Below are 20,187 nucleotides of genomic sequence, written 5' to 3'. Positions count from 1 at the left end.
TCGAAAGGCGCTATTATCGGGAAACAATAGAAAATTTTCGGGATTTTGGGACATAAGTCGGGAAAAAAAAACATTCAAATTAAATTAATTGTATTAAAAACAACGATATTTTACATTATTGGCACTACGTCAGCTCGCTCACTCGACGACAGTTCGGAGCTTGAAATTATTGATTTAAAACGTGAAGCTGTTTTTCGGGACAGTTTACACTTTGTCGGGAATCGGGAACACATGCTAAAAATCGGGAAAATCCCGCCAAATCCCGACCATCTGGCAACCCTATATATAGCAAAAGCATAAGCAGGGTGAAATTGGACAGACTAGGACCAGTGATAAAAATTTGTAGAGGTGTGAAACAGGGAGACCCGCTATCGCCTACAATCTTCATCTCAGTCCTACAACATATAATGAAAGACCTGAGCTGGAAACACAAAGGTATCAACGTAAAGGGGAAAAACCTAAGTAACCTTCGCTTCGCTGATGACATAGTACTTTTCGCAGAATCATCAAGACAATTGCAAGAAATGATATCAGAACTATGCTCAGCAAGCAAAAGGATAGGATTGGAACTAAACTCATCAAAAACAAAAGTAATGACTAATACCCTCCAAAAACCTATACTGGTAGACAACACACGAAAGTTAGAATATGTCGACAATTACATATATTTAGGAAAACGTATTTCATTTAGTACCAACCGAAATAATGACGAAGTCGACAGGAGAATCAGCATGACATGGAATAAGTTCTGGAGCCTGAAAGAAATATTAAAATCGAAGCTACCACTAAAACTAAAAAAGAAAGTCATGGACGGATGCCTGCTCCCCTGCATGTCGTACGGATGTCAAACTTGGATATACAACTTCTATACAAAGGACAAAATACAGAAGGCCCAGCGTGCAATGGAGAGGAGTATCCTGAACATTAGGCTGAAGGACAGACAACGATCCCAAGATATACATAAAAAAACCAACGCCATTGATGCTCTAGAGCATATGAAACGCCTGAAGTGGAAGTGGGCTGGTCATGTGGCAAGAATGACAGATGAAAGGTGGACACAACTTGCTACTACGTGGCCGGGCCCAAGGGCTAAGAGAGGCCAAGGACGCCCTAGAGATCGCTGGGTCAAAGATATTAAAAAAACTGCCGGAGAAAACTGGATACAGAAAGCCCATTCAAGATCAACTTGGAAACTGTTGGAGGAGGCCTTCACCCGTCAGGGGCCTTAATTACCATTAATATATTACAATTTACAAATTTATATTCATTATGTACTAGTTAAGGTAGATTAAGGATGAAAATAAAGGCTTAATTATTATTAATTATTATTACATATTCCAGCTCTGCGTCGTGTTATAATAGAACGAAATGAAGTAGCTGTAAATAATAAAACGAAATTAGTTCTGTCGGTTTTTGACTGATTTGTTTGTTCGTTTGTATAAATATGAAATTCAGTTTACAGTTAATAAGATAAATTTAATCCGGATAATAAGTTAATTTCTACTTAAATAGAATGAGACTCTTCTATTTTAGTTAATACACTTATACCGGTAAAACTGTTTTAATATTTTTGATCACTTTTAAAGCAGTTTACTGAATTACTAACTGACACATAATTATTTATTACAGCACGCTACATTTATACTATACTATTTATACTGTTTTTCTTAGTATTGAATTATAACAATATTTTGGTGGTAACTACTGGGAAAACAATTTCCCACCTTTTACCAGTGGTAACTACTGGGAATAAAAATTCCCAGTAGTTACCACCAAGCTGAGTTGGTGGTAACTAGTGGGATTTTTTTGGTGGGGAAAGGTGGGGAAAAAATTCCCAGTAGTTACCACTGGTAAGAACTTGGTGGTAACTAGTGGGAATAACCCGTAACACATATTTCACTAAAACTAAGTTTAAACAGTCATATTTAATAGTCAAGGCCTAATATTATATTATGTCACGCACCTCAGTCAAAAGATGCCATGTGTTCCTCGATGGAATAGAAGGCCTTTTGTACAAGCCATGCTTTTAGTTTCCCCTTAAACATTTTCAAAGGCAACTGTTTGATGTTATTATCCAGTCTATTATAGATTTTTATGCTCATACAAAAAGTGTTTCTACTATATAAAGCTGTTTTTTTGCAAGGTATTGCTAGCCTATCAGGGTACCTTGTATTAAAATTACATACATCTTGATACGTCTTAAAAAGTTCTGGGTTTATTTTAACAAACACACATATTTCGTATATGTATATACAAGGTACTGTCATTAACTCAAGATCTTTGTACAGTGGTCTGCAGGATGTCATAATATCAACATCGCAGATTGCTCTGATGCATTGCTTTTGAGCTATCAGTGCTCGATTTGCATGGCGCGAGTTTCCCCATAGAATGATGGCATATCTAAGTAGGGAGCAAACATAGCCATGGTATGCTTGTATGGCTGCCTTTTTACTATAAGTTTTTACTAGTCTCCACAAAGCATATACAAAAGAGTTTATCTTGCCACATATTTTTTCGATGTGACTTACCCAAGAGCACTTATCGTCCAAAATAATGCCCAGAAATGTTGTTTGACATGATTCTTCTATAGGTTAATTATCGAAAGATACCCTAAGTGGCAGTTTTTTACCATTGTGATTTATGAACTGTAAGTATGTTGTTTTCCTTATATTTACATTTAAGTTGTTATTCTGCATCCATGTCACAATTGTAGAAATAGTGTTGTTAATGTCATTATTGTATTTATTTATATCAGAGAACGGGATAACAATAGATACATCGTCAGCAAAAAGTATGCAGTCAAATTCTGTTATATCGGGAGGATCATTTATGTACAATAAAAAGAGCAGGGGTCCTAAAACACTTCCCTGTGGTACCCCAACTCGGTTTACTTCGGTGGAAGATTTATATGTCGTCACAGTATTTTTATAATCGATATTTAATTGATACTTGTACAAACTGTGTCCTGTCACTTAAATAACTTTTCTTTTCAGCCACTCATTTGCTGTACCTCTGATATCTTTGGTGCTACTTAACAAATTACTTATCAAACCGCCCTGGTTTGATAAGTAATAAGTAAGTAGGTAACTTAGTTCGACCTGAAAACAAATAAGTTGAGGAATGTTGTGTACTTTATGAATCCTAGCTTTATGAAAAATGTGAAGAACTCACTCAGTTGAAATGCTCATGGTTTCATCTAATTCTCATTATTTTATTCTTCTGCCAGCTAAAACCATATTCTGAATTTCTATCGAACCAAGCTACAAACTTCTCAAACCACCCTCGCACTCTCCTAAGTGTTCATCAGTGAATATACAGCAAGATTAAATGTTCCAGTAAATCCAGTATTCACAGAAAACTTTTAATTGCTAAATTGGGAATCAATCCGAGCGAAACGCGGTGGGTCAGAATCCAAAATTTTAACCCATTTTTGTACTCATCGTTGTTAATGGCGTAAGCACCATCGACAATTATTGAAATTGAAAACACCACAGGTATCGTTGTCTAAGTACCCACAACACAAACCTTCTTGAGTCCATTATTTTATGTTTTTTACTACTAACGCCATCTGTCAGAAAAACAAATAATGACTTAACATTAGCACGAATGTTAATTTCATCACTTCTCCAACAGATGGCGTTAGTAGTAATACAAAGTGTTATTCCTTTATTTTATTATTTTACGTTTATAAAATGATATTTTTATGTTTGATAACACATCTAGACATGAATTTGAATTACTATGTTAAATCTCAAACCTGAAAAAATCTAAATCTAACAGTGCAGTAGTTTTTCCGTAAAGTGTACCACAAGAATGCATAGATTGTCGAATAGTGATAGCTAGGGCTCGCTTCGCTCGCCCTAATTAATGATTCTTCCGTGTGTATATTAAAATCATTGTACTCATTTATTTTACGTCATGACATTAAACTTTAACTGTTTATAATTTACCTTATCCTGATCCTTTTCCAAAATTCCGTCTTACCCGTTGTAATCCGCCTGCCTGCTTTACTCGTCTGGCTGAATGCGCCAGGAGCGCGATGCTATTAAAAAAAAACTCAACTGACACAATCACTGCTGTCATTTTGGGTTAGTTGGGTTATATTTTATATGGTTGTATTCTCTTTGTTTGCAGTGATTTTCTGCGGAAAATTGAACAAATTGAGTTTATTTTAACAAGAATAGCATTCTCAAATTATCTCCTAGTATTCTAAAACGTAGTGTTCCAGCCAGTGTTCTTTGTAGTATAGCTTTAATTCCTGTTTTAGTATATTCTGTATGGATTCGAAAAAATATCCTATTTCGATGGAGTCTTCAGCGTTACAGGGCACAAAGAATGTTTGCGTAAGGGTTCAGCGCTGTGAGGAAGCGTGTATAACATATGAGCCCACGTCCGTGGAAGTGTCTGTGAAGAATGAGCCGCTGGATGATGTGTATGTTAAAGACGAGTCCAAACGCGAATGTGTATACATACAAGCTGAGCCATCGTGCTCAGATGTGAGTGTAAAAGACGAGTCGCCCGGCGTGAGCGCGGCGACAGGGCTGTACTCCGAACACGCCGTTAAAGATGAGCTCGTGCTCGGCCCCGTGCTAGTGGAGCGGCGCGTGCGCCACGCACCAACAGGTCGGTTGTGGGATCTAACTATATCAACACGGAGACTTTCGCTAACGCTTCAGTCAACTATGAGAAATAAGGGATGGGCCGAATATTGACTTTGACGAATACGAATATTCGGTTCAATGTTCGTATTCGGCCGAATACTTCGGTTCGAACTGCCAAACATTTTATTTATTTATATTTACAAATTCATTTTTTTGGGCGTCTGCTAGCTGACGCGGATGCACTTCGCGGTCAGGCATGAGATGGTCCCGTTTCATTTCTTAAACATTCCTGGCCTTTCCAGAGGGAAGGTTAACAAACACGTGCGGTTTTAGCCCAACTGAATATTCGGTTCGGTATGATCTGAACCAAACACAGATATTGCAACATCGTCCTGGCATCGCCACTATCAGACGAGGCCAGGTTGATGTGCAAACTATACTTAAATGTGATGTAGTGGTGTAGGTAATACTTCACTACTACATCTTTATTACTATTAGATCTCATTACGGGGGTGACATTGTCAGTGCGTGACAAAACCCCTTAAAAAAAAAACAGATTTAAAAAAAAAACCTTCCCTGTTTTAAAAAAATGTTTATGAAAAGACACAGGACCGTATCATGCCTGACCGCAAAGTGTACCCGCATCAGGTCATGCCCAAAAAAAGAATTAGTTTGCTAACATTGAAAAATATGCCGAATACCGAATATTCGGCCCATATCTAGACCTAACTATAACTTTGAGGACTGGCCTGGCCTATAGTTGTGCTGTTCTTGAGCACGAGAACATTCTCCATAAAAACAGAGAACATTCTCAAGATCGACACAACTATAGTCTGGCCTAGTGGATAATGACCATGCTGCCTAAGAAGCTGAAGGCCCTGGGTTTGAATCCCTGTAAGAGCATTTATTTTTGTGATGAACACAGATGCTTGTTTTGGGGCTAGGTTGATCTGTGTGAGATGTCCTAATATTTATTTATTTATGAGTAATTGTTTTAATCTGCGGGTGATTTCAGCTTTCAACACAGATATTGAAGCCAAGCAGTCATGTGAGGTTGTCCCAGAGAGCACAGACGGAGACAGCCAAAGACAAGTTCCGGAACCTGGAGTAGAAGAACTTAGGAACACCAAAGTTGGGAAAGCTAAAAGGAACAATCGAGGTAAGGGATCCATGTAGACATGTAGTATTTAATTTGTCTGTGGCAAGGCCATCTTAAAGCAAACAGTTCGGAAGAAGAGGCTATACCTACAAATACAAAAAAAACCGGCCAAGTGCGAGTCGGACTCGCAAACGAAGGGTTCCGTACCATTATCTATAAAAACGGTCACCCATCCAAGTACTGACCCCGCCCGACGTTGCTTAAGGCGACGGTAGCGGTGGGTAAAATTTCAGATTCTGTCAATTTACCCCATTTCACACACAAGCGCACTTCACGCACACTACCTCACTTTACTGGGCAGGTCAGTGACCCATCACGTTTTTTTAAGATTGGGCTTTTAGTTTAGTATTGACCACTAGCCTCCTTTGAGGGTAAAAGCGTTCCATTGAAAGATGAAAGAGAAACAATGCATTTAATCTTGCTTTCCTTGTCTGTTCATGTCACACGTGACGTACCTATTTAATTCATTTGATTGTTGACTGTTTTACTACCTAATATTGCTTTGTCGAGATACGCGTTTTGTACAATTAAAGCGAATAAAACAAGATGTCATTAAGTCAGATGTAAAATGTTATTTACTACTCTATACGGTTTTTCATAAGGTGCAAAATCCATTCAATAGGAATTTAAATTGGAATTTTGAGAATTGAAAACTTGGGAATTTTGAGTTTGAGCGAGTTGCCTAATATAGGGTATATTTCGGCGGGCAAAAAATTTATAAATAATGAATGCAAGTAGAAAAAATTGAGAACCCTTTGACAAATATTTCCGGGTTTGAGTTATAACACATGAAGCATAGATTATGTCTATTGAGATTTAAACTAAAAAGGCCTAAATACACAAAAGTTTTAGCGGTGGGCAAAGTAATCCGGTAATTTGGCATCCATACCAACATTGCCCACCACCAAAAACGGATTAGGGTTGTCACTTTCATCTAATTTACCCAACTTCGCAAGTAAAAGAAGGTTATGTTTGTACACTAAAATAAGTTTATAAATATATACTGTATTTATTTGTCTTATTATCCTTTATTTAGATGTTTTATCCCGTCAACGAATGAAAAACACCACAAAAATCATATTATTAAACTATTGTAACAGATTTTCTCAAAAGTGACAACCCTAGCCTTTGTAAAATGCTTAGGCGAGCCTTATTTGGAAATGGGCAAAAACGGGTAGGCAACATTGCCCAGCAAATTTATTTAAAAGTTTTTACACTTATGTGCTAAGTTATTAACAGGGAATGGTAGGATTGCCCAAAACCTTTAAGTGATCCTTAGACATCATCATCATACGAGCTGTATTTGAATACCAAATTGACGTGGGCAATATTGGCAAAAACCCCGGATATCTTTGCCCGCCCTCTAAAACGCAAAAAAATGGGTAAAAACACAATAAAAAATATTTTTTTTTCAAATAAACTGATGATCACATTCACAATGGACGTGCTGAGCAAAAAAAGTCATTTGATGTGAAGTTTTTTGAGAAATTCGTTTAAAAAAAAAAGCGGGCAAAGTTGGTGATAATGACGGTACCTACTCTTTGAAGGCCGCAAAAATATGTGACATGGTCTTATGGTTCTACAAATAAGATCGTGTCAGATATTTTTGCGGCCTTCGTTGTGTAACATAAATTGCAGGCGACTGTACATTTGGAATAATTATTTTATTTAGTTTCAACGAAAGTTTCAAGTTTCTTAAATCTTTATTTTATTCTGTTTTTAGTATTTGTTGTTATAGCGGCAACAGAAATACATCATCTGTGAAAATTTCAACTGTCTAGCTATCACGGTTCGTGAGATACAGCCTGGTGACAGACAGACGGACGGACGGACGGACGGACGGACAGCGAAGTCTTAGTAATAGGGTCCCGTTTTACCCTTTGGGTACGGAACCCTAAAAAACGGTCGTTTATTCGGAACGTTTCCTTTCTAATCCAAAAGGCCTATAGTTGCTGAATCGACTACTTTCCTACTGATGTCGCTTACGAACGTTATTCTTTATTCAAGCTGTATCGATGTAAATAAATCAAAATAAATAATAAAAAAAAACGAAAAAAAAAAAGCAAAAAAAAAACGGTCACCCATCCAAGTACTGAACACTCCCGACGTTGCTTAACTTTGGTCAAAAATCACGTTTGTTGTATGGGAGCCCCATTTAAATCTTTATTTTATTCTTTTTTTAGTATTTGTTGTTATAGCGGCAACAGAAATACATCATCTGTGAAAATTTCAACTGTCTAGCTGTCACGGTTCGTGAGATACAGCCTGGTGACAGACGGACGGACGGACGGACGGACGGACAGCGGAGCCTTAGTAATAGCAAAGACATATCTAACTTCGTATAAGACGAATAAAGTCTAAGGAAAAAACGTGCCTCGGAATTCAAGTAAAAGTCATTCTCGAATAGATGCCGCACACACCTATAGCCTATTCTCGGCTAGATGGCGTGACGAAACCGTTTCATATTTAACAATTTGAACACATAGATATCAGTGAATGAACATGGATCAAAATGATATAAAAATAATAAAATCATTTCTCCATATATATACATTTTTTGATATCTTTATACGTTTTAATTTTGAGTTTTAGTCGTGTGGCGATAGATGGCAGTAAATTTACAGTGACTACAAAATTTACAATGACAGGACCCCTCTATACTATCTATTCTTTTTGGTAATAGGGTCCCGTTTTTACCCTTTGGGTACGGAACCCTAAAAAGGCCGTCTTAAACTATGCTGGGTCCCTTGGGCAAATAAGAATTTGGGGCCCTTTTGGAAAGTAAAGGAAGCGAATTAAGGCGACGGTAGCGGTGGGTAAAATTTCAGATTCTGTCAATTTACCCCATTTCACACACAAGCGCACTTCACGCACACTACCTCACTTTACTGGGACAGGTCAGTGACCCATCATGTTTTTTTTAAGATTGGACTTTTAGTTTAGTATTGACCACTAGCCTCCTTTGAGGGTAAAAGCGTTCCATTGAAAGATGAAAGAGAAACAATGCATTTAATATTGCTTTCCTTGTCTGTTCATGTCACACGTGACGTACCTATTTAATTCATTTGATTGTTGACTGTTTTATTACCTAATATTGCTTTGTCGAGATACGCGTTTTGTACAATTAAAGCGAATAAAACAAGATGTCATTAAGTCAGATGTAAAATGTTATTTACTACTCTATACGGTTTTTCATAAGGTGCAAAATCCATTCAATAGGAATTTAAATAAATAAAGTTTCAGCAGGGTGGCAATTCCATTTTGGCGGATAAAGCGAAACAGAATAGTTCTATCGAACCTGCTTACAAATTTTCACGAGAATCAGTTGAGAAATGTGATCTGCAAAGGAGAACATACAAAAGCATTCTTGCCCAAGCTGAAACGGAGACCTTTCCTAATGCTCGGCCAATGATGGTTTAGGTACACCTATAAAAAATGGTTGTCCCTGCTGTAATTTTAATATCTTTATATTTCAACGGTATAGTTTTGCCTTCAAAAATAATCGGTATCGCTAAACAATAGCGGTACCTACCTTACTACTTATACGTTCACGAAATCGGTATCTGCATAACTTGATTGTTAGTAAACTAACCTGAAAAATAATCTCAAAATCACCGAAACATTTATGTACAGTCACCTGCAATAATATGTTACGTCATTGGCGCCAACTTTGCCTCCAGGGAAACTTTGCCCAAAACGACAATTTTAAACAAATTCGTTAATGTAGAAAAAATTATAATAGTTATGGCCACCCTGCTATTTTTAGTAGAAAATAGGTTATATTTCTGACAAAACTATATACCAAACTTGTGCATAACTTGACTTGGGAATTTAGAGTTTGAGCGAGTTGTCTAATATAGGGTATATTTCGGCGGGCAAAAAATTGATAAATAATGAATGCAAGTAGAAAAAATTGAGAACCCTTTGACAAATATTTCCGGGTTTGAGTTATAACACATGAAGCATAGATTATGTCTATTGAGATTTAAACTAAAAAGGCCTAAATACACAAAAGTTTTAGCGGTGGGCAAAGTAATCCGGTAATTTGGCATCTATACCAACATTGCCCACCACCAAAAACGGATTAGGGTTGTCACTTTCATCTAATTTACCCAACTTCGCTAGTAAAAGAATGTTATGTTTGTACACTAAAATAAGTTTATAAATATATACTGTATTTAATTTGTCTTATTATCCTTTATTTAGATGTTTTATCCCGTTAACGAATGAAAAACACAACAAAAATCATATTTTTGGCCATTAAACTATTGTAACAGATTTTCTCAAAAGTGACAACCCTAGCCTTTATAAAATGCTTAGGCGAGCCTTATTTGGAAATGGGCAAAAACATTGCCCAGCAAATTTATTTTTAAGTTTTTACACTTATCGCTAAGTTATTAACAGGGAATGGTAGGATTGCCCAAAACCTTTAAGTGATCCTTAGACATCATCATCATACGAGCTGTATTTGAATACCAAATTGACGTGGGCAATGTTGGCGAAAACCCCGGATATCTTTGCCCGCCCTCTAAAACGCAAAAAAAATAGTAAAAACACGATAAAAAATATTTTTTCTTTCAAATAAACTGATGCGTTTGATCACAATGGACGTGCTGAGCAAAAAAAGTCTTTTAAAAAATAAGCGGACAAAGTTGGTGATAATGACGGTACCTACTCTTCGAAGGCCGCAAAAATATGTGACATGGTCTTATGGTTCTACAAATAAGATCGTGTCAGATATTTTTGCGGCCTTCGTTGTGTAACATAAATTGCAGGCGACTGTACATTTGGAATAATTATTTTATTTAGTTTCAACAAAAGTTTCAAGTTTAGTACGAAAATACTTCAGATATGCAATATGCACAAAATGTAGACCTAATCGAAATAAAACATTGCTTTTTATACGTAATTTATAAAACATTCGATACATAGGTATACATAACAATAACTAGAGCGCTATTGGCCTGTAAGCTTCATCTCGGTCTCCAAAGCCGCAAAAACTCGCTAGTACTTAGTGCTGGTCTAGCCGTTATTTTTTCTTGAAGATTTTCAGAGAACAGCACGTACACGCATTATACATATAGACGGAACGAACCGCATAATCATTATCATTTATTCGTCGCAATCCATGGTATTACAGATCTAGGTACAAGACTTTCAGGTATTACTTATACGAATTACATAACTCTTTCTGTTAATAGGCATTATTTTAAGATAAAAGTTCTATAATATAATATAATACAAGATTACAATTGTCATCAAAATTCATTGACGTACAGAAGTCAAATACGTTTGTAAACTGACGCAAAATGATACCAGCATAATAAAAATTGATCCCAATCAGTAAAGATGAGTCTTTAAACTTTTTTCATTTTAAGCGAGTTTTGAAGGAACATAATACTTAAATTCGACTGTAATCGTATTGTTTTAAGATAGTTTACTGCGGTTTTCAACCATTATAACAGCAAATCAAATTTAAATGAGACGCGAGCTGATATTTATGTACCCTATTTTTTGAAATACAATTTATCTACTGGTATACTTTCTCGTGTGCGTATATGATTTAATGTCAATATATTTGTCAAAAGCAAGAAAATCAAGCTGTCATTTTCATTTGAAGAAGTACATGGTATAATAATATACTCCGCCTGGTACTCCATTCCGAGATTCGCGTATGACCTAACTGACACGCGCCTACGTCATCATGCTGTTTACAGGTTCTCAAACTTTGAAATGTGGGAGAATTTTAACCAACGGTGAAAATTATTTTAACGGCATTAATTTTAAGTTATTCATGTAGAAACATAGTAAAATAAAACAAATCTAATGTATTAAATTAAACTTTATTTATCTATACAAGACAAACGTTTAAAAAACTAATTCACAGTTACACATTAATTACCAAGCTTACGACGTGAAAAGTTTGGAAAACACTGCGACTGCTGACACTGAGCGAGAAGGAAATAACAATTAACACGCGTTCGACAAGGATGACGGTCAGGGCATGAAGTTATCTAGATCCGAATTGTCAAATGTGCACAGCGCTATTCTGTGTCGCCAGTAGTATAAACAGAATTACCCGAAAGTCTGAAATTTCTTTTGTGAATCGGAAGATATTGCTAACGAGTAATTAAAAATGACGTGTTATTGTAAAATGTAAGCTAAAATACATATAAATGAAAATTATAAAATTATAAAGAAATATTTTAACTTATTAACCATAGGTATAATGTACCCATGTAACATGTTATGTTGAAATAAAGTGGCAATGTTATTGTGACGTAGGCCCGTGTCACTCTGGGAATGGAAGACCATGTTTTATTAGACCATGGAAGAAGTACACGTGTGCTCCGGTGTAGCCCCAACGGGCATCTGACTTGAAGAAGAATTTTGAGTGATGTCGTCAATGTATGGAAATTGTTCGAAAGTTTACATTTGAGATTGAATTTCTGTGTTGTCTTTGTGAGTAAAAATATAAATCGATAATAAATTGGTAGCTGAATTATCTAGCTTTCAGAATCATACAATAATTCAATTACTGTCAAAGATAAAATTGTTTTGCTTCTGTCTCAAACGGAACTCCATATTTTGATTTTTTGATACTTTTAGTGTCGATTTGTAGAGAATAACAGCAAATTAAAAATACAATGGCATGAAGAGTCGGTACACGGTTTCTTCGTGAACAAATTTACGTGTAATTTAATGCAATTATTAAACATTTATTGAACAAATTATGGTTACAAAGTGAGGTCTAAATCGAAAACGTCATATACCGGCCCCTTAAGTAAACTAACATTTTTGTACTATGATCTTCAATTTATTATGGGTATAATCAAATATACTGTTACTGTGTGTCCTTCGGGGCCCCGTGTGCCCTTATGGTAAAGACGGTATTGGTGGTGTGATAATACTCATGCTATTGTGAGTATCGTTAGTATTGTTGATAATGCATAATGCTTAGCATGGTCATTTATTTTACTTTAATTTTTTTGTGTCAATAATATCATGAATATGCATATAATTACTGTTGAGTGAGACACTCGGACAATAGTATAACTTTCGAGTGGCAGTTGTGACGCGGCCATTGCGAGATGGAGACGAGTGCTGACGCCGGCAGCATGTCGCCGGCGCGCGTGAAGCAGGAGGCAGAGAGGGACCGGTCGGAAATGCGTAAGCTCATCACTACACCTTATAAAACAAAGTCCCCCACCGCGTCTGTCTTCTTGTTTGTATATTCGCGATAAACTCTAAAACTACTGAACGGATTTTCATGCGGGTTTCACCTATCAATAAAGTGATTCTTGAGGAAGATTTCGGTGTATAATTTGTTAACCCGTGCGAAGCCGGGGTGGGTCGGTAATAGAATATCCAACAAAAAACCTTATGTAAAAAACTAGCCAAGTCTCGATGGAGCTGCTTGTTCATCTCTAAAAAGTAATGAAATCTAGACAAAGTCGTGCCAAGTGTAAGGTTCCTTACTGCGATTTCTTTATTATTATAGTTAATGTTGTGTGACTTGGCCGTTGAAGGATACACAAGGGTACAAAACCAGGTGCTCTATGACACCAATGCACCAATCTGTCGCCAGAACCGCTACCCATTGACGATGACGTTCAAATCGACCATCGATCTAACATAAAATAGACGTACAGACGGACTTCAAATGAAGCGGCCCACCAAGTTGTATATGTTTTGTAAAGGCGGTATGTCGATCTCTAATAGTTTGGTTGGGCTCTTGTGTTTTCTAATCAGGGTCACCAGGTACTCCAGATCTTCGATTGTCCTAGTTTTTATAGTTTTCCGTTTATGTGGCCATTAAACCCTAACTCTGTATCAAATTTCAGCTCTCTGAGTTTATGGGAAGTACTAGTTCTATTCTGATGATCATGAGTGAGTGAGTGTCATAAATGGGAAACTTTGCTTTCGCTTAACTTCGGAACTAAATGACCTACAGACTTGAAATTTTGGATTTTAAGTATGTGATTATAGCTTACTGGACGACGAAAATTTCTGCGTTCTGGTCTTATCCAGAGGTTCTCAAATAGGGGCCTGAAAATGGTTCCAGTAAAGGATGGTTCCTTCGCGCTCGACTTGGCGGGGGCACTGCTGTGCCCCCCGATATACCGAGATAAATTAAATTCATTCATTAAATCTGTTAACTTCAATTTAACTGATTTCATCTATTAAATCTATTAAACATATAAAACATTCTCAAGAACCGGTACCAGAGGAGAAAATGTACATTTTTATACAAAACGTGTGGACTATTGGAATTTAGTCGGCTGCATTACTATTTATTCATTTATACATTGAAGTGTTGGCCTGGTTGTCTCAATAACAACACATGTAGGCAGCATTGTAAACAATCCATGTTGGTTCATCCATATATTTGTCTGACTTACAACTCTAATGGTAATTACAACCCTTTGTTTCAGCCCTTATTAAGGTGGAAGCCGGATTTATGGATGAGGAGGCGCGTGTGAAGGAGGAGTGTGAGGACAGCACAGACGGGTGCGGCGTGAGCGAGGCAGCCATGCTGGCCGGCCTGTACGACGAGCACGTGGTCAAGGACGAGCTCGTGCTGGGGCCGGAGCGCCCGCACCGCCCCACAGTCGCCCCGGTGGTGAGAGGTGTGTTGATTGTTGTTTAACTACTGTGGGAACTACTCCGCAAAGCTCCTCCCGACACACACATTCAAACTACCATAACACACACACACACCAATACAGAGTCTAAATAGAGAGTAAATTCTGTAAATATGTTTTCTATTTTGCTTCTATCTTCAGCTGAATTAATTAAAATTTTCGTTTTAGTTGTGATGTTGATGTATAGGAATATGTTTAGATGGTACATATTGATAGTTCTAGCCAAAAACAAAATGTAATTTATTCTTTATTCTTAAAAGACATATTATAGCAAAGTTTAATTTTATCCTCTAGAATGGCTTGCCGCATAGATGCTAATTTTCAATTGCTTTACTCACATTGGCTATTGAAAGTTCATCCTACCTTAAAAGTTTAAAGTAATGATATTTAATGATTAATTTGGATTCGGTTTGTTTGGTATGTTTTATAGCTGGAGTTTTCTTCGCGTTGGTGTGGTAAATATTGTGTGTTTCACTTGGTAGCTAGATTACCCCCATGCTTTAAAACTCTTGCACGTTTTGAAGCATCTGAATCGTTATGGTCCACCAGCAGAAGTATGAAAGATAATTTATAATTAAATTAAAGAAACTTATGTAACGCCCTGCCACTGTTACATATTTATCAGGTTGGTATTTTGGATAATTGAGTATTATTTTGTCGTCTTACAGCGCCCACTCTTGTCTCCTCTGCTGTGGTGTCGGGTCGGCGCCGCTCGTGCTCGGTCAGGCTGGAGCGCCTGCTGGTGGACGCGGAGCGGTGCGCCTGCCGGGTCGGGCGCCGCACATACAAGCTGCACGCCACCGAGTCCGCACCCACACCCCATGTCACCACCACCATCTATCAATGTCACCATTGCGTCAAACTGTTCAGGAGCAAGTCGGTTTTGAAGAAGCACGTACACACTCACTCGCCTTTACATAATTTAACCGTAGGGGATTATGGTTTAGAACGACATCAAATGCTACACGGTGACAAAAAACTGTATAAAAAGGCTCACATGATTATACACACAGGCGAAAAGCCTTTCAGGTGTACATACTGTGGCTACGAGAGTAGTAGAAATTCTAATTTACAGCGTCACCTGACGACTCATACAGACGATAAGCCTTTCAGTTGTAGTCACTGTAGCTACAAGTGTAGAAGTAAAGCAAATTTACAGCGTCACCTGATGACTCACACAGACGAGAAGCCTTTCAGTTGTAGTCACTGTAGCTACAAGTGTAGAAGAAAAGGAGAGTTACAGACTCACCTGATTACTCACACAGACGAGAAGCCTTTCAGTTGTAGTCACTGTAGCTACAAGTGTAAAAGAAAAAGAGACTTACAGACTCACCTGATTATTCACACAGACGAGAAGCCTTTCAGTTGTAGTCACTGTGGCTACAAGTGTAAAAGAAAAAGTGAGTTACAGCAACACCGGATGACTCACACAGACGAGAAGCCCTTCAGTTGTAGTCACTGCAGCTGCAAGTGTAGAAGTAAAGCAGATCTACAGAGACACCTGATGACTCACACAGACGAGAAGCCTTTCAGTTGTAGTCACTGTAGCTACAAGTGTAGAAGAAAAGAAGAGTTACAGACTCACCTGTTTACTCACACAGACGAGAAGCCTTTCAGTTGTAGTCACTGTAGCTACAAGTGTAAAAGAAAAAGTGAGTTACAGCAACACCGGATGACTCACACAGACGAGAAGCCCTTCAGTTGTAGTCACTGCAGCTACAAGTGTAGAAGAAAAGCAGATCTACAGAGACACCTGATGACTCACACAGACGAGAAGCCTTTCAGTTGTAGTCACTGTAGCTACAAGTGTAGAAGAAAAGGAGAGTTACAGACTCACCTGTTTACTCACACAGACGAGAAGCCTTTCAGTTGTAGGCACTGTAGCTACAAGTGTAAAAGTAAAAGAGACTTACAGACTCACCTGATTACTCACACAGACGAGAAGCCTTTCAGTTGTAGTCACTGTAGCTACAAGTGTAAAAGAAAAAGAGAGTTACAGCGTCACCTGATGACTCACACAGACGAGAAGCCCTTCAGTTGTAGTCACTGCAGCTACAAGTGTAGAAGTAAAGCAGATCTACAGAAACACCTGATGAACTCACACAGACGAGAAGCCTTTCAGTTGTAGTCACTGTAGCTACAAGTGTAGAAGAAAAGGACGGTTACAGAGTCACCTGATGATTCACACAGACGAGAAGCCTTTCAGGTGTAGACGTTGTGACCATAAGTCTAGAACAAAAGTTACGGAAACACCTGATGACTCACACAGACCATAAATCTTTCAGGTGTACTCACTGTGCCTACAAGTGTAAAAGAAAAGCACAATTACGGGTTCACCTGATGACTCACTGTTAGAAAAAAAATAATTTCCGATTCTTGTCTATGCTCCTTCCTTATAAAAAGCTGGGTGACCATAGATTCTTTCTTTTTTATATCAATCCCGCCTTTAGCTGTAAGTCACCTGATTCGTCCTAAATAATTTTAATGAATATAATTTAATTTTCAACTCTGAATTTCACAGTCGTTGTGTGATCATAGTACCATACCATGAATATATTAATATAATAATTGTGCCCGTTCTAACCTACGGTACACAAACTTGGTCATTAACTGAGGCTCTAAAATCGACATTCAAGGTTTGCCAGCGTGCGATGGAGCGTAGTATATTAGGTGTTCGCAGAACTGATCGGATCAGAAACACGGAACTACGCTCCAGAACTAGAGTTGTAGATGTAGGCGTCAAGACCGCTAAGCTTAAGTGGGATTGGGCTGGACATGTCTGCCGCATGCACCCAGAAAGGTTGGCCAAAATCATTACTGAATGAGACCCACGGAACACAATAGACGGTGCAGACCGGAGTTTATATATATTCAGGTGGGACGACTTGGACGCATTCTACCTCAAATGGTGGGGAAATGCCAATGCCAGGGTCGAGTGGAGAAAACGAGTGGAGGCCTTTGCCCAGCAGTGGGACACCAAAGTAGGCTAGAGAAAAAAAAAATGTGCATGACAGAGCATTGTTTGATTTGTGTCCGCCACCATTAGAAAACCTTCCTGCGCATTCAACTTTGCTGAAAGGTTAGTGGTCCAGACTATAAAAGGTTACTGTTTTATCCCAGGAAGGGTTTAGAAATTAGAATAACAGGACCTGTGTGTATTCCTGTAGAATAAAACTTGAGTTGTCGACTTGTACGATCACGCGGTGACATAACCTCAAACATCCTCAAAATGGCGGAATCACAGTCAAATCATTTTGCTACTCATACTACTTCAATTGAAAAGCTGAATGGCCTCGATAATTATTTATCCTGGAAATTTGCTGTAAAGATGATGCTAACGTTGGAAAACTTGTGTGGCTGCGTCGATGGTACGGATACGGGCGGCGGCAAGGACGCGAGAGCGAGCGAGCGAGCATCTGCCTCTCAGTTCAACCCAGCTTATATCAGTTAGTAAGAGACTGTACCACTTCTAAGGACGCCTGCAAGAAGCTCGCTGACGCCTTTGAAGACAAAGGACTTTACAGGAAAGTACTCCTACTAAGACAATTACATAGAGTCGAGTACCACAATTTCTCCTGCATGTCTGAGTATAATAGAAGGTGTGATGAAGCTCGTCGCCCAACTTTCTGATATAGGGAAGACTATTGAAGACGGCGAAGTAGCCGAAATATTACTCTCCGGATTGCCCGATGAATACAATGTTCTACTATCTGGTTTGGCAACTGCTGGATTAACAAACACACTTACTAGTGAGATCGTCCGTACTCGTCTGTTACAAGAAGATCATCGAAAAAGCCACATTCAGAACAACAATGACACATCGACAGCATATATATATGATTAAGAAGAAGAACACCAAGCTTTTCTGCTCGTACTGCAGGCGTAATGGACATGTCGCCCGCAGATGTTTTAAAAGGAAGCGCGAGGAAGCGAAGGCAAATAAGGAAGATCACACTCTGTATGCTGCGGCCTACTCCGCTTGGTCCTCGGAAGACTTCATCGTTGATAGTGGCGCAGCGGTCCACCTGGCGGGAATTCAAGAACTCCTTCATGAAACAAAAAAGAAGAAATGTTTGATATCCATTGCTAATGGAGAACAGCTTAGCAATGAGCTTATAGGTAAAGTTCCTCTTAATAAATAAGTGGGTCTTTAAAAGGAAATTAGATACTGCGCGTAATCTTGTTAGATATAAAGCTCGTTTGGTTGCTTGTGGTTACAGTCAAAAGGAGGGTAATGATTTTTCAGATATCTATGCACCAGTAGTAAGACATCAAACCCTCAGAGTTTTATTTAGCATTTCAAATCAGCTGGCACTACATATGGATCATATAGACGTCACAACCGCGTTTTTGAACGGTAATCTTGATGAAACGATCTATATGGAGCAACCGGCTGGTTTCAAAACTGATAAAAATAATAATAAAGTATGCTTATTAAGAAAAAGCATATATTACGGCTTTAAGCAAGCAAATCTTATGTGGAATGTAAAGATTCATAAGGTGTTAAGTGAAAATGGCTATAAACAAAGTAAATGTGAGCCTTGTGTTTATGTGGTATCGTCTTGGGTCGTCTCATTCGTTTTACGTCAAGTTCTTAAATTAGTCCTATTCTGCTTTCGTCACTCATTCTACATTGAAAGCCACCGACGATTGTGACGAATGTAGAATGAGTGTGACGAAAGCAGAATAGGACTAATTTAAGAACTTGACGAAAAACGAATGGGACGACCCAAGACGATACCGTTTATGTTAAGAAAACCAAAGAGGAATATATCATCTTAGCATTATATGTGGATGATTTTTAGGGTTCCGTACCCAAAGGGTAAAATGGGACCCTATTACTAAGACTCCGCTGTCCGTCCGTCCGTCCGTCTGTCACCAGGCTGTATCTCAGGAACCGTGATAGTGTTGCCGCTATAACAACAAATACTAAAAAGTACGGAACCCTCGGTGGGCGAGTCCGACTCGCACTTGTCCGGTTTTATGTATTTCATAACGGCTGTATTAATAAATTGCTTTCAATTTTAAAGACTAATTTTGACATTCGACATTTAGGAAAATTGCAAAATTGTCTTGGTATGAAAGTAACTGTAACTAATAATACCACTGTATTAGATCAGTCAGACTACATAAGGCGGATTTTAACTAAATTTAATATGAGTAATGGCAGACCTGTATCTACTCCATTGCCACAGTAAACTGCAAGCTAGATAAATCTGACAAGCCGTGTTTAGATGATGTATAAAAATATAAATACGGACAGCTTCTGGGGTCACTTATGTACTTATCAGTAGAGATGCCCCGAATAGTGAATTCGGCCGAATACCGAATATTCGGCCCCTCTCGGCCGAATACCGAATATTCGGCATGACATGCGAACATTATGAGTCACAACTATTATGAAAACTGTTCTGTTCGTCAACAACGCACAACGTTTGCTAAGATTTATATTTTTATGTTGAACAGAATTAATAAATGTAGTTAGAATCAATCAAATCAGACCCATGATAAAAATAAATATTTTGTTATCAAAAAATGCTCTAAAATATGCCTTCGTATTTAGATACTTTCCAAGAATACATTTTAAATATTAAATATACCTAATTTTTGGTAATTTTTAGGGTTCCGTACCTCAAAAGGAAAAACGGAACCCTTATAGGATCACTCGTGCGTCTGTCTGTCCGTCTGTCCGTCTGTCACAGGCGTCACAGCCTATTTGCTCCAAAACTACTGGACCAATTAAGTTGAAATTTGGTACACATATGCAAGTCTGTGACCCAAA

General features: G+C 38.1%; 1 protein-coding gene and 1 long non-coding RNA gene across 2 annotated transcripts in view; one reads left to right on the top strand and one right to left on the bottom strand.

Moving 5' to 3' along the window:
• Positions 1-16,640, top strand: part of LOC134802341 (gastrula zinc finger protein XlCGF58.1-like) — a 45,786-nt gene extending 29,146 nt beyond the window's left edge. The window contains exons 3-5 of the mRNA XM_063774953.1: positions 14,196-14,390; positions 15,074-15,434; positions 15,519-16,640. Coding sequence (XP_063631023.1) covers positions 14,196-14,390; positions 15,074-15,434; positions 15,519-16,533 — 1,571 coding nt within the window. The 3' untranslated portion in view covers positions 16,534-16,640. The remainder of the gene's footprint in view (positions 1-14,195; positions 14,391-15,073; positions 15,435-15,518) is intronic.
• LOC134802530 (uncharacterized) lies at positions 16,474-18,518 on the bottom strand. The gene is made up of 3 exons (XR_010145853.1): positions 17,418-18,518; positions 16,659-16,984; positions 16,474-16,579 (listed from the first exon to the last, which is right to left on the bottom strand). It is a non-coding gene; the product is annotated as an uncharacterized LOC134802530 (long non-coding RNA).
• Positions 18,519-20,187: the final 1,669 nt, after the last annotated feature.

This window comes from Cydia splendana, chromosome 24 (assembly GCF_910591565.1).
Source record: "Cydia splendana chromosome 24, ilCydSple1.2, whole genome shotgun sequence".
Lineage (NCBI taxonomy): Eukaryota > Metazoa > Arthropoda > Insecta > Lepidoptera > Tortricidae > Cydia > Cydia splendana.
Note: the sequence above shows the minus strand (reverse complement) of the source record. Positions and strands in the feature narration are given on the sequence as shown.